General features: G+C 43.5%; 2 protein-coding genes across 2 annotated transcripts; one reads left to right on the top strand and one right to left on the bottom strand.

The window, feature by feature from the left end:
• Positions 1–3003: 3003 nt before the first annotated feature.
• MOCS3 (molybdenum cofactor synthesis 3) lies at positions 3004–4508 on the bottom strand. The gene has a single exon (XM_033153544.1). It carries the CDS (start codon positions 4425–4427, stop codon positions 3114–3116), a length of 1314 nt encoding a protein of 437 aa, XP_033009435.1. The 5' UTR covers positions 4428–4508; the 3' UTR covers positions 3004–3113.
• Positions 4509–4583: 75 nt separating this feature from the next.
• On the top strand, positions 4584–17269 carry DPM1 (dolichyl-phosphate mannosyltransferase subunit 1, catalytic). The gene is made up of 9 exons (XM_033153545.1): positions 4584–4733; positions 6773–6872; positions 8125–8158; positions 8660–8736; positions 8857–8882; positions 10150–10245; positions 10724–10792; positions 11472–11586; positions 16924–17269. The coding sequence occupies exons 1-9, from the start codon at positions 4630–4632 to the stop codon at positions 17026–17028; spliced, it is 726 nt and encodes a 241-aa protein (XP_033009436.1). The 5' UTR covers positions 4584–4629; the 3' UTR covers positions 17029–17269.
• The last annotated feature ends 1060 nt before the right edge of the window (positions 17270–18329 follow it).

The raw sequence follows: 18329 nt of genomic DNA, 5'->3' as shown, positions 1-18329 counted from the left end.
GCACAATGGGTGGTATTAGCCACATTGTAGCAAAAGTCTGTAGAAACCGCCAGTGTAGATCTACAGGTACAAAATGTAATATGGAAAGCACGAATGCCAATAGCGAACATGAAAACACACATTCAAATCAACCGTAAGAGTCAATGGTTTCTCAGGAATGTAATTGTAGTGATATAAATCTAAGATTGCAACATAATTCTGAGTTGCAACCTAGCTAGGCCATGTTTCTTGAACCTAGACATTTAATTACACAAATGTCTAAATTAGCAAGATCAACTGATTGGACTGTTGAGATTATGCTATTTATTACACACATATCCTAGCATTCATCTAAGGTCATGCAGACAGATAATGGGGAGGGGTGGGTGTGTAAGGTATGCTCAGCTTCAACTGTAAAATTGCAAGTGTCAAGTCTCTAGCATGCGGGATAAGGGCACTAAGAGGAAGAAAGAATGAGTGTAATATCACAGCCTATTAAAGCTGTTAGAAACATTAACCATTTTACAGTTAAGCCATATAGAGTGGTATCCAAGTCAGAGTCCAAGTAGAAACACTGAAATCCATGGGATTCAGTTAGTCATAATTAACTTGTCCACTGATCATAATGATCTACTCCAAGATGACTTAGTCAGGTACCATCCATATCACTTTGTATTTTCCCCTAATCTCCCACAGCTTGGCTAAATACCACTATCATGTTCTCTAAAGCAGTGGTTTTCAACCAATGTGCCGTGGCACCCTGGGCTGCCTTGAATGATGGTCAGGTGTGCCGCAGGCAACACTGGCCTCTGTTGCTCTTTCCTTTCCTCCCTCCTCTGACGCCCACTCCCATCCCTGCCTTTCAAAGACTTGCACAACTGTTTGTTGCAGCAGCCCTGGCTACAAGCTCCCCAGGCAAATGGTGCCTCCGGGGCTTGGGTTGCCAGGAGCTGAGGTGTTTTAGAGACCAGGGATGGCTGTGGCAGTTGCCTGGAGGACTCCCAAGGAGAGGGGAGATTGAGGCTGAGGGAACAGTCCACAAGGGAGGGTGTTTGAAAAAGGGTGAGAGGCTGCCAGCTTGGCGGGCAAGGGATGACATACAGGTACCGGTAACTGGGCTCCTGAGCCCCACAGGGGTGCCACAGAAAGAATGTAGTTGGTCAAGGGAGCTGTGAACTCAAAAGGGTTGAAAACCCCTAATCTAAAGTGTCCAAAATAGATTTGACTGAATTTCTAGTACACATGCACTCCACCCTGCAAAAAGTAGCCCTATTTCATTTCATTTAGAAAGAAACAGGATCACAGTCATAGCTAGTAAATGTATGAAAAGGGGACAATAACAGTATAGGAATACTGTATAACAGGAGACCCAGTGCCATTAGCATGCATGGTGCTCAGTACTTCAATCTAAAAGACTAGATATGCTTTTCTGTTTAAATTTTATTGTAGTATTCTATTGATTACGGCATGCTTCCATATTGTCAGCTGCCTCAAGAATTATTGTGACTGAGGTGGGATATGAATGTTTTAAAGTTGTCACTGTGTAAAAGTTCACTATTTAAACTCATAATCAGATTTTAAAAAAAAAAGTTGATTTGGGAATAATAAACTCTATAGCAAGCAACAACTGAGAGGGACTCCCCAAACTCCAGCTTTCATATTCATATTTCTAATGCCTGTGTCTGCAAAGATATATTGGGGGGGGGGAGTGTGGACAGTATCTGTTCAACTATCAATAATCACATGGCTCTCAATCTCCCTCCTATTGTGACCTTTATTGCACAGCTGTTTTCTGTCCCAAATCTCCAAGATCTGTTTGACATCATGAACTCTGAACACATAAATGTATTCACAAGCATTTGCATTGCTTTTTCTATGTTCAGTGTGCCAAATTATTTTTATGTATTTATTTTGCAGCACTGAGGAAACACATGTTCCGTTAGCATTCTCCCAAGATCTGTTAGTTGAGTAAACATATGAGCTTTGAACTTCATGCCAGAGGAAATTTGCACACCAGTACAGAAGTACAGACAAGGAGATGAATAGTACAGTACACAACGGACACCATCTTCTTGTTGTACAGATAACGGCTCTTTCTGAAATCCACTACTAGTCGGGTTCAACCAGATATGAGGGAGGAAACCTCAAGTTATTGGTTATATAAATGTCTTCCTCCAAGTTATTTAGGAATGCCTCTCTCGCATGATTTTATAACTCACAACCAAGTAGGTCATAAAGAAAAGATGGAGAGACTTGAACTAAAGGAAGAGATGAAGTGCTAGATAACAAAAGCTCCCAGCAATAGTGTGTGGGGGAAAGCAAAGGATATACCGTATATAAGATGTAAACCCCATACACCCAATAAGACTCAGGAGCAAATATTATCCAAGATATAGAAACAGCAAATGGCATCCAAACTGATACAGTGGGATGCAGCAAAGAGGGAAAGAAGGAATACTGGTACATGAGAAAATTGAAGAGTACTCTCTCTCAGTTTAACAAGGCACAATACTTGCACTCTCTCAGCTTTGTTAAGCAAAATAATTACTAAAGACACACAAGGGAAAAGATAATGAAAAGTGAAGAGGAGACTGCCATTTTCAAAGTGCAATATCATTTCCAAATTTCACTGGTTTGGTGATGTTCAATGTATTTGATGATACATAGATAGAACCTGATATATGCCTAGATATGGCTTTTGTCGCAGCTTGAGACAAGCAGCAATACTAGTAAACATTACAAATTCAAAAGTAAAGATGTAAATAAACCAGATTATGGAAGCAATTCTTCTGAAACGCCATGAGTTGCATCTAAGATTTTCTCATCAGTAGATCCATTAATTAATTAAAAGCCCCAAGTGATGTCCATTAATTTCATTGGGTCTACTCTGACCATGACTAGCATTGGCTACAATCCCATACGACTTTTTAACAAATTGATGCGCACACACATTTGTCTTTTATAATAATAATAATAATAATTATTATTATTATTAATAACAACTTTTTTCCTAAAAAAGAAATTTCATATATTCCAAAAAGGCTTCTGCAGGATTATTACAAATATTTTCAGCGGCAACAGTAATCAGTGAAACACTTGGAATAAAAACAGAACGCTATCGCTCTTAGAAAACATCAATACTGGGGGAACTCTTCATCAATTTTGCTAGCCCACGCCATCAGCCCTCCCCTGATATCCTTGACAGAAATGGGACCTAGTCCATTTTGAGACAACCCCTGCAATATTCGCACAGCCTTCTGAGAGTCATTTCCCAATTTGCAGACCACGTAAAGGGGGAGAGCTGTGCCGTCGCCCGCCCCTTGCCTCGCTTCGTGTATCCTCTGCCGCAGGGACTTCAGGGATCCTTCGTCTCCTCCTTCCAGCTTACTTAAGGGCACGTGGAGGGAATGTGGCAGGCGGCAGATGTCCACTTCCACCGGCGGGCGCACGTCCACCAACACGTGAGGAGCCCGGCTGTCCAGGACCCTTTTGTACTCTTCTACTGACACCCTCTCCTCGCTGCTCAACAGGTGCAGCGCCCGGCACTTGTCCGTGGCCGATGACCCGCAGAACTCCTCGTAGTCCTGGAGGGTGGTCACCGTGGGGCAGTCCCCGCACACGGCGCACCTGGGGTCCCTGGGCCTCAGCTTGATGTGGCGGAACCTGCCTTCCAGGGCGTCGAAGAGCAGCATGGAACCGTGGCACGTGGAGCCCATGCCAGAGGCGATCTTGATCACTTCCAAGGCCTGGAGGGTACCGAGGATGCCAGGCACGACCCCCAGGACCCCACCGTCGGCGCAGTTGGTGACCGTCTCCGGAGGGGGCGGCTTGGGGAAGAGGCAGCGGTAGCAGGGGCCCCCTCGGTGGTTGTACACCACCAGCTGCCCTTCAAGCCTGAGGGCGCTGGCGGAGACCAGGGGCTTCCCGGCCAGGACGCAGGCGTCGTTGACCAGGTAGCGGGTGGGCACATTGTCCGAGCAGTCGGCCACCACGTCGTGGTCTCGGACCAGTTGCAGGGCGTTGCTGGGCGTCAGGGCCAGCTCGTAAGGCACGCAGCGCACCCGGGAATTGAGCTCCCCCAGCGCCGAGGCCGCCGAGCGCGCTTTCGGGGTGCCCAGGCGGCTCTCCCGGTGCAGCACCTGCCTGTGGAGGTTGTCCAGCTCCACCACGTCCGGGTCCACCAGGCCCAAGCGGCCCACGCCCGCCGCCGCCAGGTACTGGGCCACGGGGCAGCCCAGCCCTCCGCAGCCCACCACCAGCACCGAGGATCCCGACAGCCGCAGCTGGCCGCTCACGCCCAGCTCCGGGAGAACCAGCTGCCGGGAGTAGCGCCGGATGTCCAGCCGGCTTAGCGAGAGAAGAGGGCCTGGCGCCTCCGCCTCCAGGGACTCGCCGCCGCCGCCGCCGCCTCCCAACACGCTCCCCTCAGCGCGCTTTCCCGCCGCCATGATTTACCTCAGCACCTCACGGAGAGGGTAGAAACGCCTCAGCGGCGAGCCGCGGGTGTTTATTGTGAGGGAGGAGGCGGAGGAGGCCTCGCCTCTTCCGCTTCCTCGGAGCTGAGGCGGCCGGTTGGCACGCAGGCGACGTCGGCTCGGCCCTTGCCAGGCCTCCGCCTCCTCCTCCTCCGCCTCGTCTGCCGCCGCCATCATGGCCGCCTCCCGGGACAAATACTCGGTGCTGCTGCCCACCTACAACGAGCGCGAGAACCTGCCGCTCATTGTGTGGCTGCTGGTGAGGAGTTTCGAGCAGAGGTGACTGAGGGGAGGGGACCTATTTCGTTTCAGCGACTTAACTATACAGTATACAAAAAAGCCCCTAATGCTAACGAGCTCCCCCCGAAAAAATCCGCCCCGTTTCTGTACTCCGCGTTAGTTAATCTGGAATAACTAGCCCCATCTTCAAGACCCCCGCCGATCCGTTTCTTATCGTCGCCGTTGCAAATTAGAATCCTCCATATCGTGGGCATAAGTTATTCTCCCGAGGCCGTTTTAAAGGTGTTGGGGGTTATGAATCTGTGGTATATGTACCCCGAAGTAAGGGTATGATGGTGTTGGGTCTCCTTAGTTTCCAAGGGTAAAAGATGTATCTGCTTCGGGTTTTTTGGGGCGTCATCCTATAAACAGGGTTTTAAGCATGCGTCAGACCCATTACGCCCCCATAGAATATGTTGAAACATGACTTTTTGTTTGTTGTCTTAGAAAAGCTAGGACTTCGCAGGGCAGCCCTGTGCCTGTAAATCTCACTGTGTCCTATGGGGTTTTCAGGCTTAGTGGAGTGTGTGCATAGGATTAAAGCCTGGCAGCACAAGCCTATGCGTGTCTACTTGGATGTAAACTTTCATTCGTGTCCAAGTGAGACTTCCATCCAAGCAAGTGTGTCTAGGATAGGAGTGAAACCTAAACATTATTTCCCCCTATCTGCATGTAAACTGGATGGTGATTTTCCAGGGACATTCTTATATTATTATGAAAATCAATTTATTAATCACCTTCTAAACCACTGTGTCAATGCAATCTGTAGACCAGTTTATGTGTACCTGTAAGTGAGTAAGCATAAAGAGTGTGGATTTTGTAGGTTTTCATTAAGAAGTCTTTGGATTCTTGCCTGTGGTGAAAAATTTCAGTCTGTTTTCACAGACAGAGCAAGCGGTGTGTAGATTGCCAGCAACTTCTCCTGAAACATGATTTTTCACCAGCTGTAAGCACATTATTGCGTGTTGATCAAGAGCCAAAATCCAATCTGATAGCTTTATTTATGGAGTAGTAACTTACTTATTTGGAATGCTGGTTTTAAGGGCCAGATCTCTTGAATGGGACATCTGGAGTAGTATTTGTGAAATACCGGTACTACTCTTTGCCAGTATTATTTGTGAAAAGGATCTAGGGGTCTTGGTAGACCACAAGCTTAGCATGAGTCAACAGTGTGATGCAGCAACATACACAAAAAGCTAAGGCTGCATCAACAGAAGTATAGCATCCAGGTCAAGGAAAGTAATAGTACCACTCTATTCTGCCTTGGTCAGGCCAGTACTGTGTCCAGTTCTGGTCACCACAGTTTAAGAAGGCTATTGACAAGCTGAAACATGTGCAGAGGAGGGTGACCAAAATGATCAGAGGCCTGGAAACCAAGCCTTAATGAGGAACAGTTGTAGGAACTGGGGATGTTTAGCCCAAATAAGAGGCTGAGAGGAGATACAATAGCCATCTTGAAATATCTAAAAGCCTGTCCTATGGAAGATGGAGCAAGCTTGTTTTCTCCTGCTCTGGGGGCTAGAACTTGAACCAATGGATTCAAGTTACAATAAATGATATTCCATTTAAACACCAGGAATAACTTTTTGATATTAAGAACTGCTTCCCTTAGGAGGTGATGGACTCTCCTCCTTTGGAGGTTTTTAAGCAGATGATGGATGGTCATCTGTCACAGATGCTTTAGTTGAGATTCTGCATTGTGGGGGTTGAACTAGATGACCCTTGGGGTCCCTTTCAATTCTAGGATTCTAATCATTCAGTATCTGAATCAGGCAAATGCTTGAGGCAACTGTGACCCATGAAATGAATAACCAACACTGATCAACAGTGCAAACCCTACCATTACTCTGCGGTATTTACTTGGAGCAAGGGCACTATGAAGCATTTCAGTTCCATTTTGAGAGGCGAGTGCACTGTAATAGAATTTATAACACCATTTACCTTTTATGAGGAACCATTGGCTATTTCTCTGTTCCCCTACCCCCTTTCATAATACTTTATATACTTTAACTTTAAAATGTAATTCTCTATTTTTTCAGTGGAAATTATTTCGAAATTATAATAATAGATGATGGAAGTCCTGATGGGACACAGGAAGTTGCTGAACAGTTGATAAAGATTTATGGATCTGATAAGATTGTGAGTCATATGTTTATTTTTTGCCTTGACTTGTTAATGTTAGTGCTTAATAACATTATTAGCATTAAGGGATGAAATTAGAACGCATGGATTATTTGTTTTCTTAACACTGAATTGTTTACCAGTTTATTCAGATTGATAACATGGGTAGCAACATTGGGAGTACTGTAGTTTGAATTAGCATATTTGGATGCAGTTTTAATTTTCACTTTATAAAGTTGTGCTAATTCTTAGAGTTGTCATTACTTGACCTCATAGGATGCTCTAATAGCTGTCTGTGAGAAATCTACCAGATACCACTTTCCCCATACTTTTTGCATTGTGACACACAGAAAAGTTTGTCATGTTCACCTCTGCAGCAGAGGATCCAGGTGCGGTGTTAGCAATGCTTCTTCAGCTGCATATACAGTGGGTGATATTCAATGTTGGTTGTAGTCTGAGTAGATCCATTGAAATCAGTGGACTCTACTTGTCCGTTAATTGCAATGGGTTCTACTCTGATTGTGACTCATTTGGATATTATCCAATACATTTTCATCCATTTGATACTGTGCCCACTCATATTGGCAGAATTAAGTTCTTAAAGGTACTGTATATATGCTGCTGAATACCTCTTGATGAAGTGTTGCTAAGAAAAATTGGAAATGCATGATTTTTAAATCATGCAATACATATTTCTGATAATGAACAAGCTTACTCGCACTAAGCCCCTGCAGTTTTTATCTCAGCGCCAAAGAGAGCATAGATGCATGGCAGGTCTATGTTCTAACCCTGCTAGTCAAGCCTCCCTTACCTGTATTTTGAAGTGCTTGGTGGTGAGCCATACTTTAGGCTAAGGGGTGTGTGTGACTTTTTTGGCTATTTGGGCTGAAATCAACAAGTGGGTGGGCTGACCATCTGTCAATCACCTGAAATCACAATGACTTCAAAGACCCAAAGTCAGGACTACAAAGCACCACGCACAGCTGATTCAGTCAGCTTCAGCTCTGTTACCCATCTTCAGCAAACCATATCTTCTAAACTTGGTTTACAGCTCTATATTCTATAACTCTTTTGATCTGAATTAATGTCTGTGTAATCCAAATGTTAAAGGCAGGTTGCTCTGTAAATATGGAAGTGTAGCAATCCTATCTGAGAGAAGAGCAACTGTGTGAATGTTAATATTTAGCTGAAATAATAATAAAAAACCTACAGTCATTGATCATTTCATGCAATTAATCTGTTACTCATTTCCTCCACTGATATGTTACAGCTTTTAAGACCCAGAGCAAAGAAACTTGGATTGGGTAAGTATTCATTAATTTGAGGATTTACAAGTTTTATATTCCGACCTTGAATTCCCAGGGCGGTTTACTATTTTAAAAAGCATAAGTTTAATCATACCTTTAACTCTGTTGGTTGGCGTGTTGTGTTGGAAACTTGGAAAAAAATTACATATGTATATATACCTTTCTGGGAGTAGGAAGGCATATTTGTTGGTTTTCAACAGCATCCTTCAACATATCACAACCCCAATTAAATAATAAGCTGGACCTACATAATTTTCTCTAACCACGAAATTACACTGTTTATCCCCAATTTGGGGTTGTAGTAGCTGATTGAAATCCATGCATGTGTGACTAACTGCTGCCCGGGACAAGCTGGAGTGGATTGCAGATTGATCAAGCAGCCATTTAATAAAAATGTAGGGCATTTTTAAAATCCATATGTTGACTTTAAAGAGAAGCTGAATCATACATGATTCTGAATGTGGGTGACAGATCTTGCTTTTGTATCATTTACACCAGGGAGTGCTTACATTCATGGAATGAAGCATGCCACAGGAAACTTCATTATTATTATGGATGCTGACCTCTCACACCATGTAAGTGTTTCCGTTGTATCTGTGCATACATTTCTTTAGCCTTTATAGAGTTTTCTTTATTTAACTTGCATTGAGCTGGAGTATATTTTCATTTTCCCACATCTCTCTTTTGTGTTTCAGCCAAAATTCATTCCAGAGTTCATCAGGTGGGTAGTATTTTAAATATTTTTAGTATCTTTTTAAATATTTCAGTCAGATCTTGACATTTATTGCCCAGGTGCATAGGAAGCTGCCTTATACCAACTCAAACTATTTCTCCAACTAGCTCGGTATATTCTACACTGACTGGCAGCAGTTCTCTAGGGTTTCAGGCAGAAATCACTTCCAATCTTAACTGGAGATATTGGGGAATGAACCTGCAACCTTTTTCATGTGAAACAGATGCTTTGTCCTGCCTGCATTTACATTTGGTACATTAGCAATGGGCAATAGGTTGAACAATGAAAGAAATCAGAAAAGAAGAGTCTAAACTTTAATTTTTGACCAGAATTGGATAAAGTTTGCAGCAAGGTCAGAATCCTGCCAAACTTCACAAGGATAGCAGCACAGAGGTGTGAAAGCCCACAAAAAAACCTCTTAAAATTGTGGTGGCAAGGGGGAACATATTCTGCCTATGCTTTTGAGTTTTTCTGAAAAATAATGAGTTATGAAATATTTTCCTCCAGAATGGTGAATAAAGTTTTTAAGGCTAGGTTTTCATAAGTATACTGCCCCAGAATGATGTCTAAAAACTGTGCAACAGGTAAACTTTTATGTAAACTATGAACAGTATTGGATTCTTGTACACCTAAAGTACAACTCTCAAATGCAAGAGCAAGAATCATTTTTGCCTCTAGGGGGCACTGCCATTGTCACAAGAGAAGGGAGAATTCAGGGTTTTCTTTGCTTGTAGGCATCCTTTTGTGGAGGTAGTTGGCGGGTCTGTTTCTGTCTTATTCTGTCCTCTTGACTTGACCTCAAACTTGTTATCGTTTGATACATATGAAGAAGTGGAAATTGAAAGTGATTAAATTTATTGAGTCTTGCTCCCCACCCCCTTCTCTCCGCTATTTTTATGGAAACAAGTGTTTTGTGTGCTTGAAACAGTGGGGGACTGGAGGAGGCATAGTAAAACAAAGAAAATTATTATAATGTTGATTATTTCTTCTGTTATTATTTTTGCCTGGTCCTCATAAACTGGCAAAACTTAAGGTGGGAAGAATTAAAAGGGATTAGTTTCCCAGTTGAAATCACTCCCTTTTACTACAACCTCCTAGACCCATCAGTCACAAATGGACCCTTTCCCACCCCTTCTCAACTAAGTGCTTTCCTTAAGATGAATTTATTGTATTAAATTGGACCTAGATTACTGGAAATTAATAGATTTTTGTTAATGTAATTGTGTTTCCCTCTTCCTCTCAAATTTTTATGTAGAACACAGAAAGAAGGTAACTTTGACATTGTGTCTGGAACGCGATATAAAGGAAATGGAGGCGTGCATGGGTGGGATTTGAAACGAAAATTGATCAGGTTGGTAGCTACTTCTTCCATCATTCAAGGTCTGTGATAGAAAAAGCCACACAAGAGGATTCTGAGTTATGTTATTAACTCTCATCCTCATTCTTTTGTACTGTTCCAGACTAGTCTTTCATTCTTGCTTGGTCCTAGGGTAATAGCATTTTTTGTTGTTTTCATCCTACTTTGTAGATAGTAAACCTGTGGGCAGAGATTTGATTATCTTTTATTCTTGTAATTCTCCTTGTTGTGTTTGGCAATATATAAACAATTTACAAATTGGGATAGATAAATCTTTTTTGTTCAACATGCTTCTTTTCTTGGCTTGATGTGAATTAGCAAACTCTTCCAAATTGTATTGTATTTGGAAACTCTTCCAAATTGTATTGACATCGGCCAATGTTATTATAGTGAAATCCCTCTATAGAACAGTTCGTGATTTTTCAGCATTGGATTCCGAATGTTTACCAAAATTCCTTATCTTTCCTGGCAGCCGTGGCGCCAACTTCCTCACTCAAGTTCTACTGCAGCCAGGTGCATCCGACTTAACAGGCAGCTTCAGGTGTGTTGCTTTTAGAGTTGCATTCAGCTTTCAAAGATGAGCAGTAATATATTTGTAAGGTCCTTGGGGTGGTTGCTCGCGAGTAGCCAGGCAAGACTCCAAACCGTCTTTTAACAGGTTTATTGTGCATGCTATTTACAGTGCAGAGCTACACGTTCATGTCTGTATCAGTCACTCACAGAATCCGGGAGTGGCCCCTTCCGGCTGTGACCCCAACATAAGAGTTTAGGTATCCCAAATCTCCGCCTCCCCTCCTTGCATTTCACCCCTCTGCACACTTGGGGCGCCGGAAATGGTGTGTCTCCCTCCTTGCCCGCTGAGTGAGGGGAGTGCAGGGTCTCTCCAACATCCCCAGAGCCTCTGTTCTCAAGACCCAAAGCTGCCTGCCCCTCCCCGCTGGTGACCTCGCTGTTTCCTCCGCTGGAAGAGGAGGTGCTGCTGGTCAGGTGGGGCCGGGGCTCTCTGTAACATCCCAAGAGCCCTTCCACCACCCTGCGCTGAGCTAAGGACAGTTCCCTGACAATATTAAATTAATGGTCAATTTGAAACGGATAATAAAGTCAGACACAGATTGAAATGGTAAAACTTGTTTAATTTTGGGAGTAAAGACTGCAATTGTGGAGTGTTTGTATAACAGAAATATTTCAAGAGGTTTTGATTTTATGTACTTGCTCTGTAGGTTATATAGAAAAGATGTTTTACAAAAATTGATGGAGAAGTGCATCTCAAAAGGATATGTTTTCCAGATGGAAATGATTGTCCGGGCCAGACAACTGGGTTTCTCTGTTGGAGAGGTAAAGAATGTTACTTCGCAAACACTACATTTTACATATTATAAATTTACCTGACGGATAATAGAATAATAATTGGCTAACAGCTGCAAAATGGCCCAGGAGGTGTAATAAGCCTGAGAACTACTAAATCAAATATTGTGACAGAAATTACACAAATTATGTAATGCGGTGAGGAGCTTGGCAGTCAGCGACGTACAAATGTAGGCTTGTGGTAATTGCTGTTAAAAATGTGAATATTTAATTTGTTTAACATCCTGTACTGAGACAGGTACCTGCTTGAGTTCCATGTGTTCACAAAAATGTATTTAATTGGGCCAATAATCCAATGATCTCCAGTCATAACCCCTAATTCAGATCAGTTATACAGACACAGTGCAACTACGAGTTAGTTCTCTCCAACCTTCCAGCAACTATGTAGACTTGGACTGTCAACTTAATTGCTAATAATGAATTAGGGATAAAAGTTAATCCCTATCTATGCCATAGTACACTGGAAAGCCCTAATTAACAAATGTCTACCTAATATGTACCTAACTTTCAACAGTCATTACTTATTTTAACAAGCTTTAAACAACAGCAGGTGTGGGTGCTGCTTTTGCAGATGAAAATCTCTTCTTGGCACCCTCACACAAACATGGTGGCCAGTCTTTGTTGTATTTTGGGAAGTTGTTTGTTCACTATGCATTTGGACATCTCTTAAAATATTGGGTGAAATTCAGTTGTAGTTCTAAGGAAATCATTCCTTCCATTTCTGCTTGCCCTATGGAATGATCTCCCCTTGGCTCCCCCAGTGTGTTGTCCTGGGCATTCTCCCAATCCTCCAGAGTGGATTTGAGGGAGGCATGGGGTACGAGAGGGAGCGGGGGAACCCCATTGCACTAATGGGAGTCTTTGCACTGGCTTCCAGTAGCAGAACAAGGCAGTTGAATCTCATCCTTTGTAACCAAATTTTGCATGATGGTTCCTGACATCAAGGAGCAGGTTTTTATCTATGCTTAGATACCATTTGATGCCATTTTGAATCAAGATAATGGACTGAACCTTTCAGAACTGCACTGATTTTAATCACTGATTTCAAAATTGTACTGATTTTTTGGTTTCTTAGGATTCCCAAACAGGTACAAGACTGCTAAGAAAACAAACATGTTTTATGAGATTATTATTTTTTTAGCATAAGCGTTCTAGACTGTCTCATTCCACTACTTTCCAAGCTGCTTTTTCCTGCACTGGCAAGAGCCTCCAGTAGGAGTCCCAGATTCTTTAGCAATTCTGTCTCAAGACTGTGCCCTTGTTGTCTGTGAAGCAACTGAAAATGTACTAGACAAGCCTTTGCCTTTGGCTCTCCATTGGCAGAAAAAAAAACTACTGCCTAGAGATGCAGCAACTCATGTTTGGCAGAGCTGCATGTGTGTGGGAAGCGTGGTTTTTTTCCATTTCTGCTTGCCAGCTGATTTCTAGTTGAGTATGCCAACTGAGAGTACCTAGCCAGACTTTCTGTAGATTCCACCGTCTGAGTTTGGGCCCTTGGGTATTATTTAACATATAGTCTTACACATTGGAATGTTAAAGTTCCTGCTTCAGTATAGTGAAAATAGCTGGTGTTCTAAAGCATTGCAAATCAGTGTTTACTATATTTAAATGACTAGCTACTGAATTAGAACCATGTGCAAAAGTTATTAAAGGAGCAGCACTTCAATATGTTTGCTACAAAAATAAAATGCATGTTAGGCTTACTGGTAATCTTATTTAACACTTAGAAGGTATATACAGTAACAATTTGCCTCTCTTGTTCTCACAACAGCCCTGTGAGGTAGGTTAGTATTGTTCCCAAATTACAGATAAGGTGTTCAAGATGAGAGGTACAGTGGTGCCTCGCAAGACGAAATTAATTCGTTCCGCAAGTCTTTTCGTCTTGCGGAAATTTCGTCTTGCGAAGCACGGTTTCCCATAGGAATGCATTGAAATTTAAACAATGCGTTCCTATGGGAAAAAAGTCCAAGCCTCCTGCCGGCGAGCGGGGAAAGCAAGCGGCAGAGCAAGCGGCAGAGCGACCGGTGAGCGGGGAGAGCAAGCGGGGGACACGATCCACGGCGGGAGAAGCCAGGAAAGCAAGCAGGGAGCAGGATCCACGGCAGGAGAAGCCATCGGAGCAAGCAGGGAACGCAGTGGGAAGGCAGAAAAGCAAGCGGGGGACACGATCCATAGCGGGGGAAGGCAGAAAAGCAAGCGGGGGACACGATCCACGGCGGGAGAAGCCAGGGGAGCAAGCGGGGAGCAGGATCCACGGCGGGAGAAGCCATCGGAGCAAGCAGGGAACGCAGTGGGAAGGCAGAAAAGCAAGCGGGGGACACGATCCATAGCGGGGGAAGGCAGAAAAGCAAGCGGGGGACACGATCCATAGCGGGGGAAGGCAGAAAAGCAAGCGGGGGACACGATCCACGGCGGGAGAAGCCAGGAAAGCAAGCAGGGAACGCAGTGGGAAGCCAGAAAAGCAAGCGGGGGACACGATCCATAGCGGGGGAAGGCAGAAAAGCAAGCGGGGGACACGATCCACGGCGGGAGAAGCCAGGAAAGCAAGCAGGGAACGCAGTGGGAAGCCAGAAAAGCAAGCGGGGGACACGATCCACGGCGGGAGAAGCCAGGGGAGCAAGCGGGGAGCAGGATCCACGGCGGGAGAAGCCAGGGGAGCAAGCGGGGAGCAGGATCCACGGCGGGAGAAGCCAGCGGAGCAAGCAGGGTGAGCGGCGGCAGCAGGAGAAAGCTGGGTGTGGGGAGCAGGGGCCGCAGTAAGGGAGAAGCCGAGGCTAAAATGGCGCCGGACCTACCTCCTCCCTCCCGGAGCGGTGAGTGTTCTGGGGTTTGCGGGGAGCAAAGGGCAGGCTCGGGAGCCGAGGGTAGGCTCGGCTGCTCCACCTTGGAACTTGTGAGCCTCTACGGTGGGAGGAGGCGAGCTGCCGTTTCCGGTTCCCGCCACTGCTGCCGCTCTCCTTGCAGCAGCAGGTTCCGGCTTTTTCTTAAAGTGGTACCGCGCAAGACGATTCGTTTTGCGAGTCACGGCCATTAAAAAATTCGTTTTGTGAATCACCTAAAAAATCGAAAAACCCTTTCGTCTAGCGGGTTTTTCGTCTTGCGAGGCATTCGTCTTGCGAGGTACCACTGTAGTAACTTTCTCAGGGCCATATGAATTCACATGCTTCTCCAGATCAAGTCTAGTATTCTGTTCATTGGACTGTGCTAATTCCCCTAACAGTGTTATCCTATGCATGTTTATCATTGAATATTTCCTGCATTCAGTGGATGTACTGTGTTACTTTCAGATAACACCTGTCACTGCTTTTGTAAAGGGTCAGTCTACTTAATGTGCATATATTAGCTCTCAATTGAATTGCCGGTATTTGTACTTTTTGCGTTTTGTTTCCCCCTTATCCCACTATTTACAGCCATATATACCGGCAACTGAGAATTTACACTTCATGCATCTGATAATAAACCATGCTAGAATAAAGTGTGCTGGTTTTTAAGGTGCTACAAGAGGTAATTGTTGTCTGAGGCTAGTGTGTGTAGGATTGTAGCCCAAGTATGTATCCCTTGGAAGTATAACACTAATTGCAGATATAACACTATTTAACTACTGTTGAGATGGTGATGAATTCTGTTGCAATATGGAAAACCCACCACCACATAGATGGGGATGCTGAAAAGAAAGCCGAACAGGATTTTCTCTCTGCTTTTCCCTTTGTTTAAAAGATTTATACCCTGCCTTTTGAACAAAGAGTTTTAATAATATTTTTGCCAGGCTGTTTGCAAGACCTTGACTTTAACATACAAACTGAAGGAGGGCCTCTCCCCATATCTGCTCACCCAGGCCTCGACACCTGCAGAGAAGGTCCTTCTCATGGTCACATCAACAAATATGGCTCATTGGGTGGTGATGTGAGATAGGACCCCCTCTGCAGTGCCACCAGATCTGTGTAACTCCCTCTCTTTGGAGGTGTATCCCTCACTGATGTCTTTTTGTTCTCAAGAGTCTTTTTTTCACCAGCTGTTTGTGGGTGGAGTGTAAGCCAGAGAAGTAATTATTTATGCCCACTTTAATTACTTTTTCTGTCTCCTGTAATTGCTGATGTCATTGTTCTAATCTAGTGTTTATACTGTTTTCTTGTACTCCATCCTGGGGTCCAGCAGGATGAAGGATAATATATAAGCTCAATAAATGTTTTTTTTAAACAACAACAAAACAATTTAAATCATTAAAACAACATAACAGACAGAATAACATAACAGGACATTTTGCTGCAGAAAATCATCAGATTAAAATGCTGTCAAAAACCTGAGTGAACAGAAAAACTTTCAGCCAGTGCTTGGAAGACCATGTTAACCACAAGGAGAAAGGAGAGCCCTAACTATTCTTCTGAGCCATTGGTGCTTCTGCCACCACATGCAAGATCCAGTCATGCACACTAGGAACATGCTTTTACAGGAGATGATAGCTGAGATGCTTTGGATTAGAACTAGATTTTGAGAGTGAAAATGGCTATGATAACATAGCTGCCATTATTTCATACCTTCTCACCAGGGGCGTAACAAGGGGGGCGAGGGGGCGGGCTGCCCCGGGTTCCATAATGGAGGGGGTGACAAATTATCAAGGAATAAATTTTTTTGAATTTTTTTTTAATGCCTGCTCCGAAGGTCTTATCTTACTATACTAGGGATTATATAGCTATATGTGAAATTTCATGCATATTGGTTAATATCTTGACCCTCCTCCACCAAAATAGCTGTTCACTTGGCTGTTTTCCTATGTCATGAAGGCTGAAATTTCAGTTCAGAGAACACTTACTGTTCCCAACCCTAACCCTGTGGAAACCCATCTACTTAGACTTTAATTTGATTTTGAGATATTTTTAGGAGGTAATTTAATTACTGTTTGATTTTATACCAATGTTATGTATCTGATGTTAGCCACTCTGAGCCCAACTTTGGCCGGGGAGGGTGGGATATAAATAAAAGTTTTTATTATTATTACTTATTATTCCTTTTTAAGAAAATATGAAATAACGTAAAACAATTTTTGCGCGGGGGGGAATCAAGGCGGGGGGTTGACAAGAATTTTTCCGCAGCAGGTACCACCTGACCTTTCCATGCCTGGGGGGGGGGACAAAAAATGTTTTGCCCCCGGGTACCAATTTACCTTGCTATGCCCCTGCTTCTCACCAAAGTAGATTTTATTCTGGACATGATGCTAGATGGAGCTGAAGTGGCCCTTTTTTCTTTCTATTACTTCTTGAACTTGTTATGTTAAAACTAAAATAATTTTGTGTTCTGTTTTTTTAATAGGTACCTATATCATTTGTGGACAGAGTCTATGGCGAATCTAAATTAGGAGGCAATGAAATAGTTGCTTTTTTAAAGGGACTGTTGACTTTGTTTGCAACTACATAATTTATTAAAGAGAATCTTCCTAGCATTCCATATACCTTTGCATTGGACTGAATAAATTATTTTTATATGGGATAGTGGAATCTTGCTAAGTTTTCTTGTGGCTATATATAGAAAATCATTGCTAATTTCTGATTTGAAGAAAAAATACAGTGCATATAATTCGGGCGGCATTATTTATTAAATGTGACTAATGATCACTGTGTAATATTTACTATTAAAAAATAAAGCCATTCCATTTAAATTGTGTTTAAATTTTGGGTATGTGTGGGGTGAGTACCTCCTCCTCTGAATGGAGTAAGCTATCTGCAACCTTCTTTAACATTATATTCATTTTTTAAAGATTCACATGTCTGCTGGGGAAAAAATGGGCCTATGCATGTTAGATTTCTATGCACATAGACCACATTTGCACGTTGCATCCCAGGGAATTTGTAGGTGGATCAAATGCATTTGTTCCTCTCCAATGTGCATAAGTCAGAGCAACAGAAAATACCATTCAATCTGCTCCTCCATGTATTTAAATTAGGTGCATTTGGACCAAGCAGGATCACACCCCTACCACATGAGCTGATGTGGGGAAGGCAGGTCCTATTTAGTGCTCGGTGTGGTTCTGCCTCTCATGGACCCAAACCCAGTGCTAAGCAGCCTTGCTTCTTCCTCTCCCATATGGCACAGAGGAGAAACAAAACTACATTTTGCAAGCAACTGCAGCAAAGCGAAACAGTCACACTTGCAAACTGCAGCCTTGTTTCTCCTGTCCTTGTCAATGGATGGGAGGCGACAAACAACCACTTTGCCAGCTCTAGTTTTCCCAAGCATTGAACATCCCTTGAAGTGTGGTTCCCAAGGGAAAACCCCCATGCAAGTCGCCAGGCTGTGGGGGTTCCTTCAGAGGGAGTGCTGCCCCATCCAGGGTGGGAAATCAGCCAGTTTCTTAGACACAAGAGCCACTTATCCCTAAAACCTACATCTTGCCAGGATTCAAGCCTAGTTTATTTCCCAGCATCCCCTGGTCCAGGGCCTGCACAGCCGCCTGTGGTTCAGATGTTGTGGAGAAATAGAGCTATGTTTATTTTATCAGCATACTGATGGCACCTGACCACAAATCTCTTAATAACTATTCTCAACAGCTTCATATGGATGTTAAGCAGCATAAAATGCCCTATGGCATAACTGCTAGAGGTCCAAAAAAACACACTCGCAGCGCTAAACCTTCGATTTGGACCTTTAGGTAGGTCCTGAACCACATTATGTAATTCATAATTGCACTGCTTTGGAAAATTACTATCCCTCTATAGGAA

Source organism: Lacerta agilis, chromosome 6 (assembly GCF_009819535.1).
Source record: "Lacerta agilis isolate rLacAgi1 chromosome 6, rLacAgi1.pri, whole genome shotgun sequence".
NCBI classification, from domain to species: Eukaryota; Metazoa; Chordata; class Lepidosauria; order Squamata; family Lacertidae; genus Lacerta; species Lacerta agilis.
The sequence above is the reverse complement of the archived record's forward strand: the minus strand, read 5'-3'. Positions and strand labels throughout refer to the sequence as shown.

Coding starts and splice junctions, on each gene's coding strand:
- MOCS3 (XM_033153544.1), bottom strand. CDS start 4,427: ATGGCGGCGGGAAAGCGCGCTGAGGGGAGCGTGTTGGGAGGCGGCGGC.
- DPM1 (XM_033153545.1), top strand. CDS start 4,630: ATGGCCGCCTCCCGGGACAAATACTCGGTGCTGCTGCCCACCTACAAC. Junction 4,734..6,772: donor GTGAGGAGTTTCGAGCAGAG/GTGACTGAGGGG, acceptor CTATTTTTTCAG/TGGAAATTATTTCGAAATTA. Junction 10,246..10,723: donor TTGAAACGAAAATTGATCAG/GTTGGTAGCTAC, acceptor CTTTCCTGGCAG/CCGTGGCGCCAACTTCCTCA.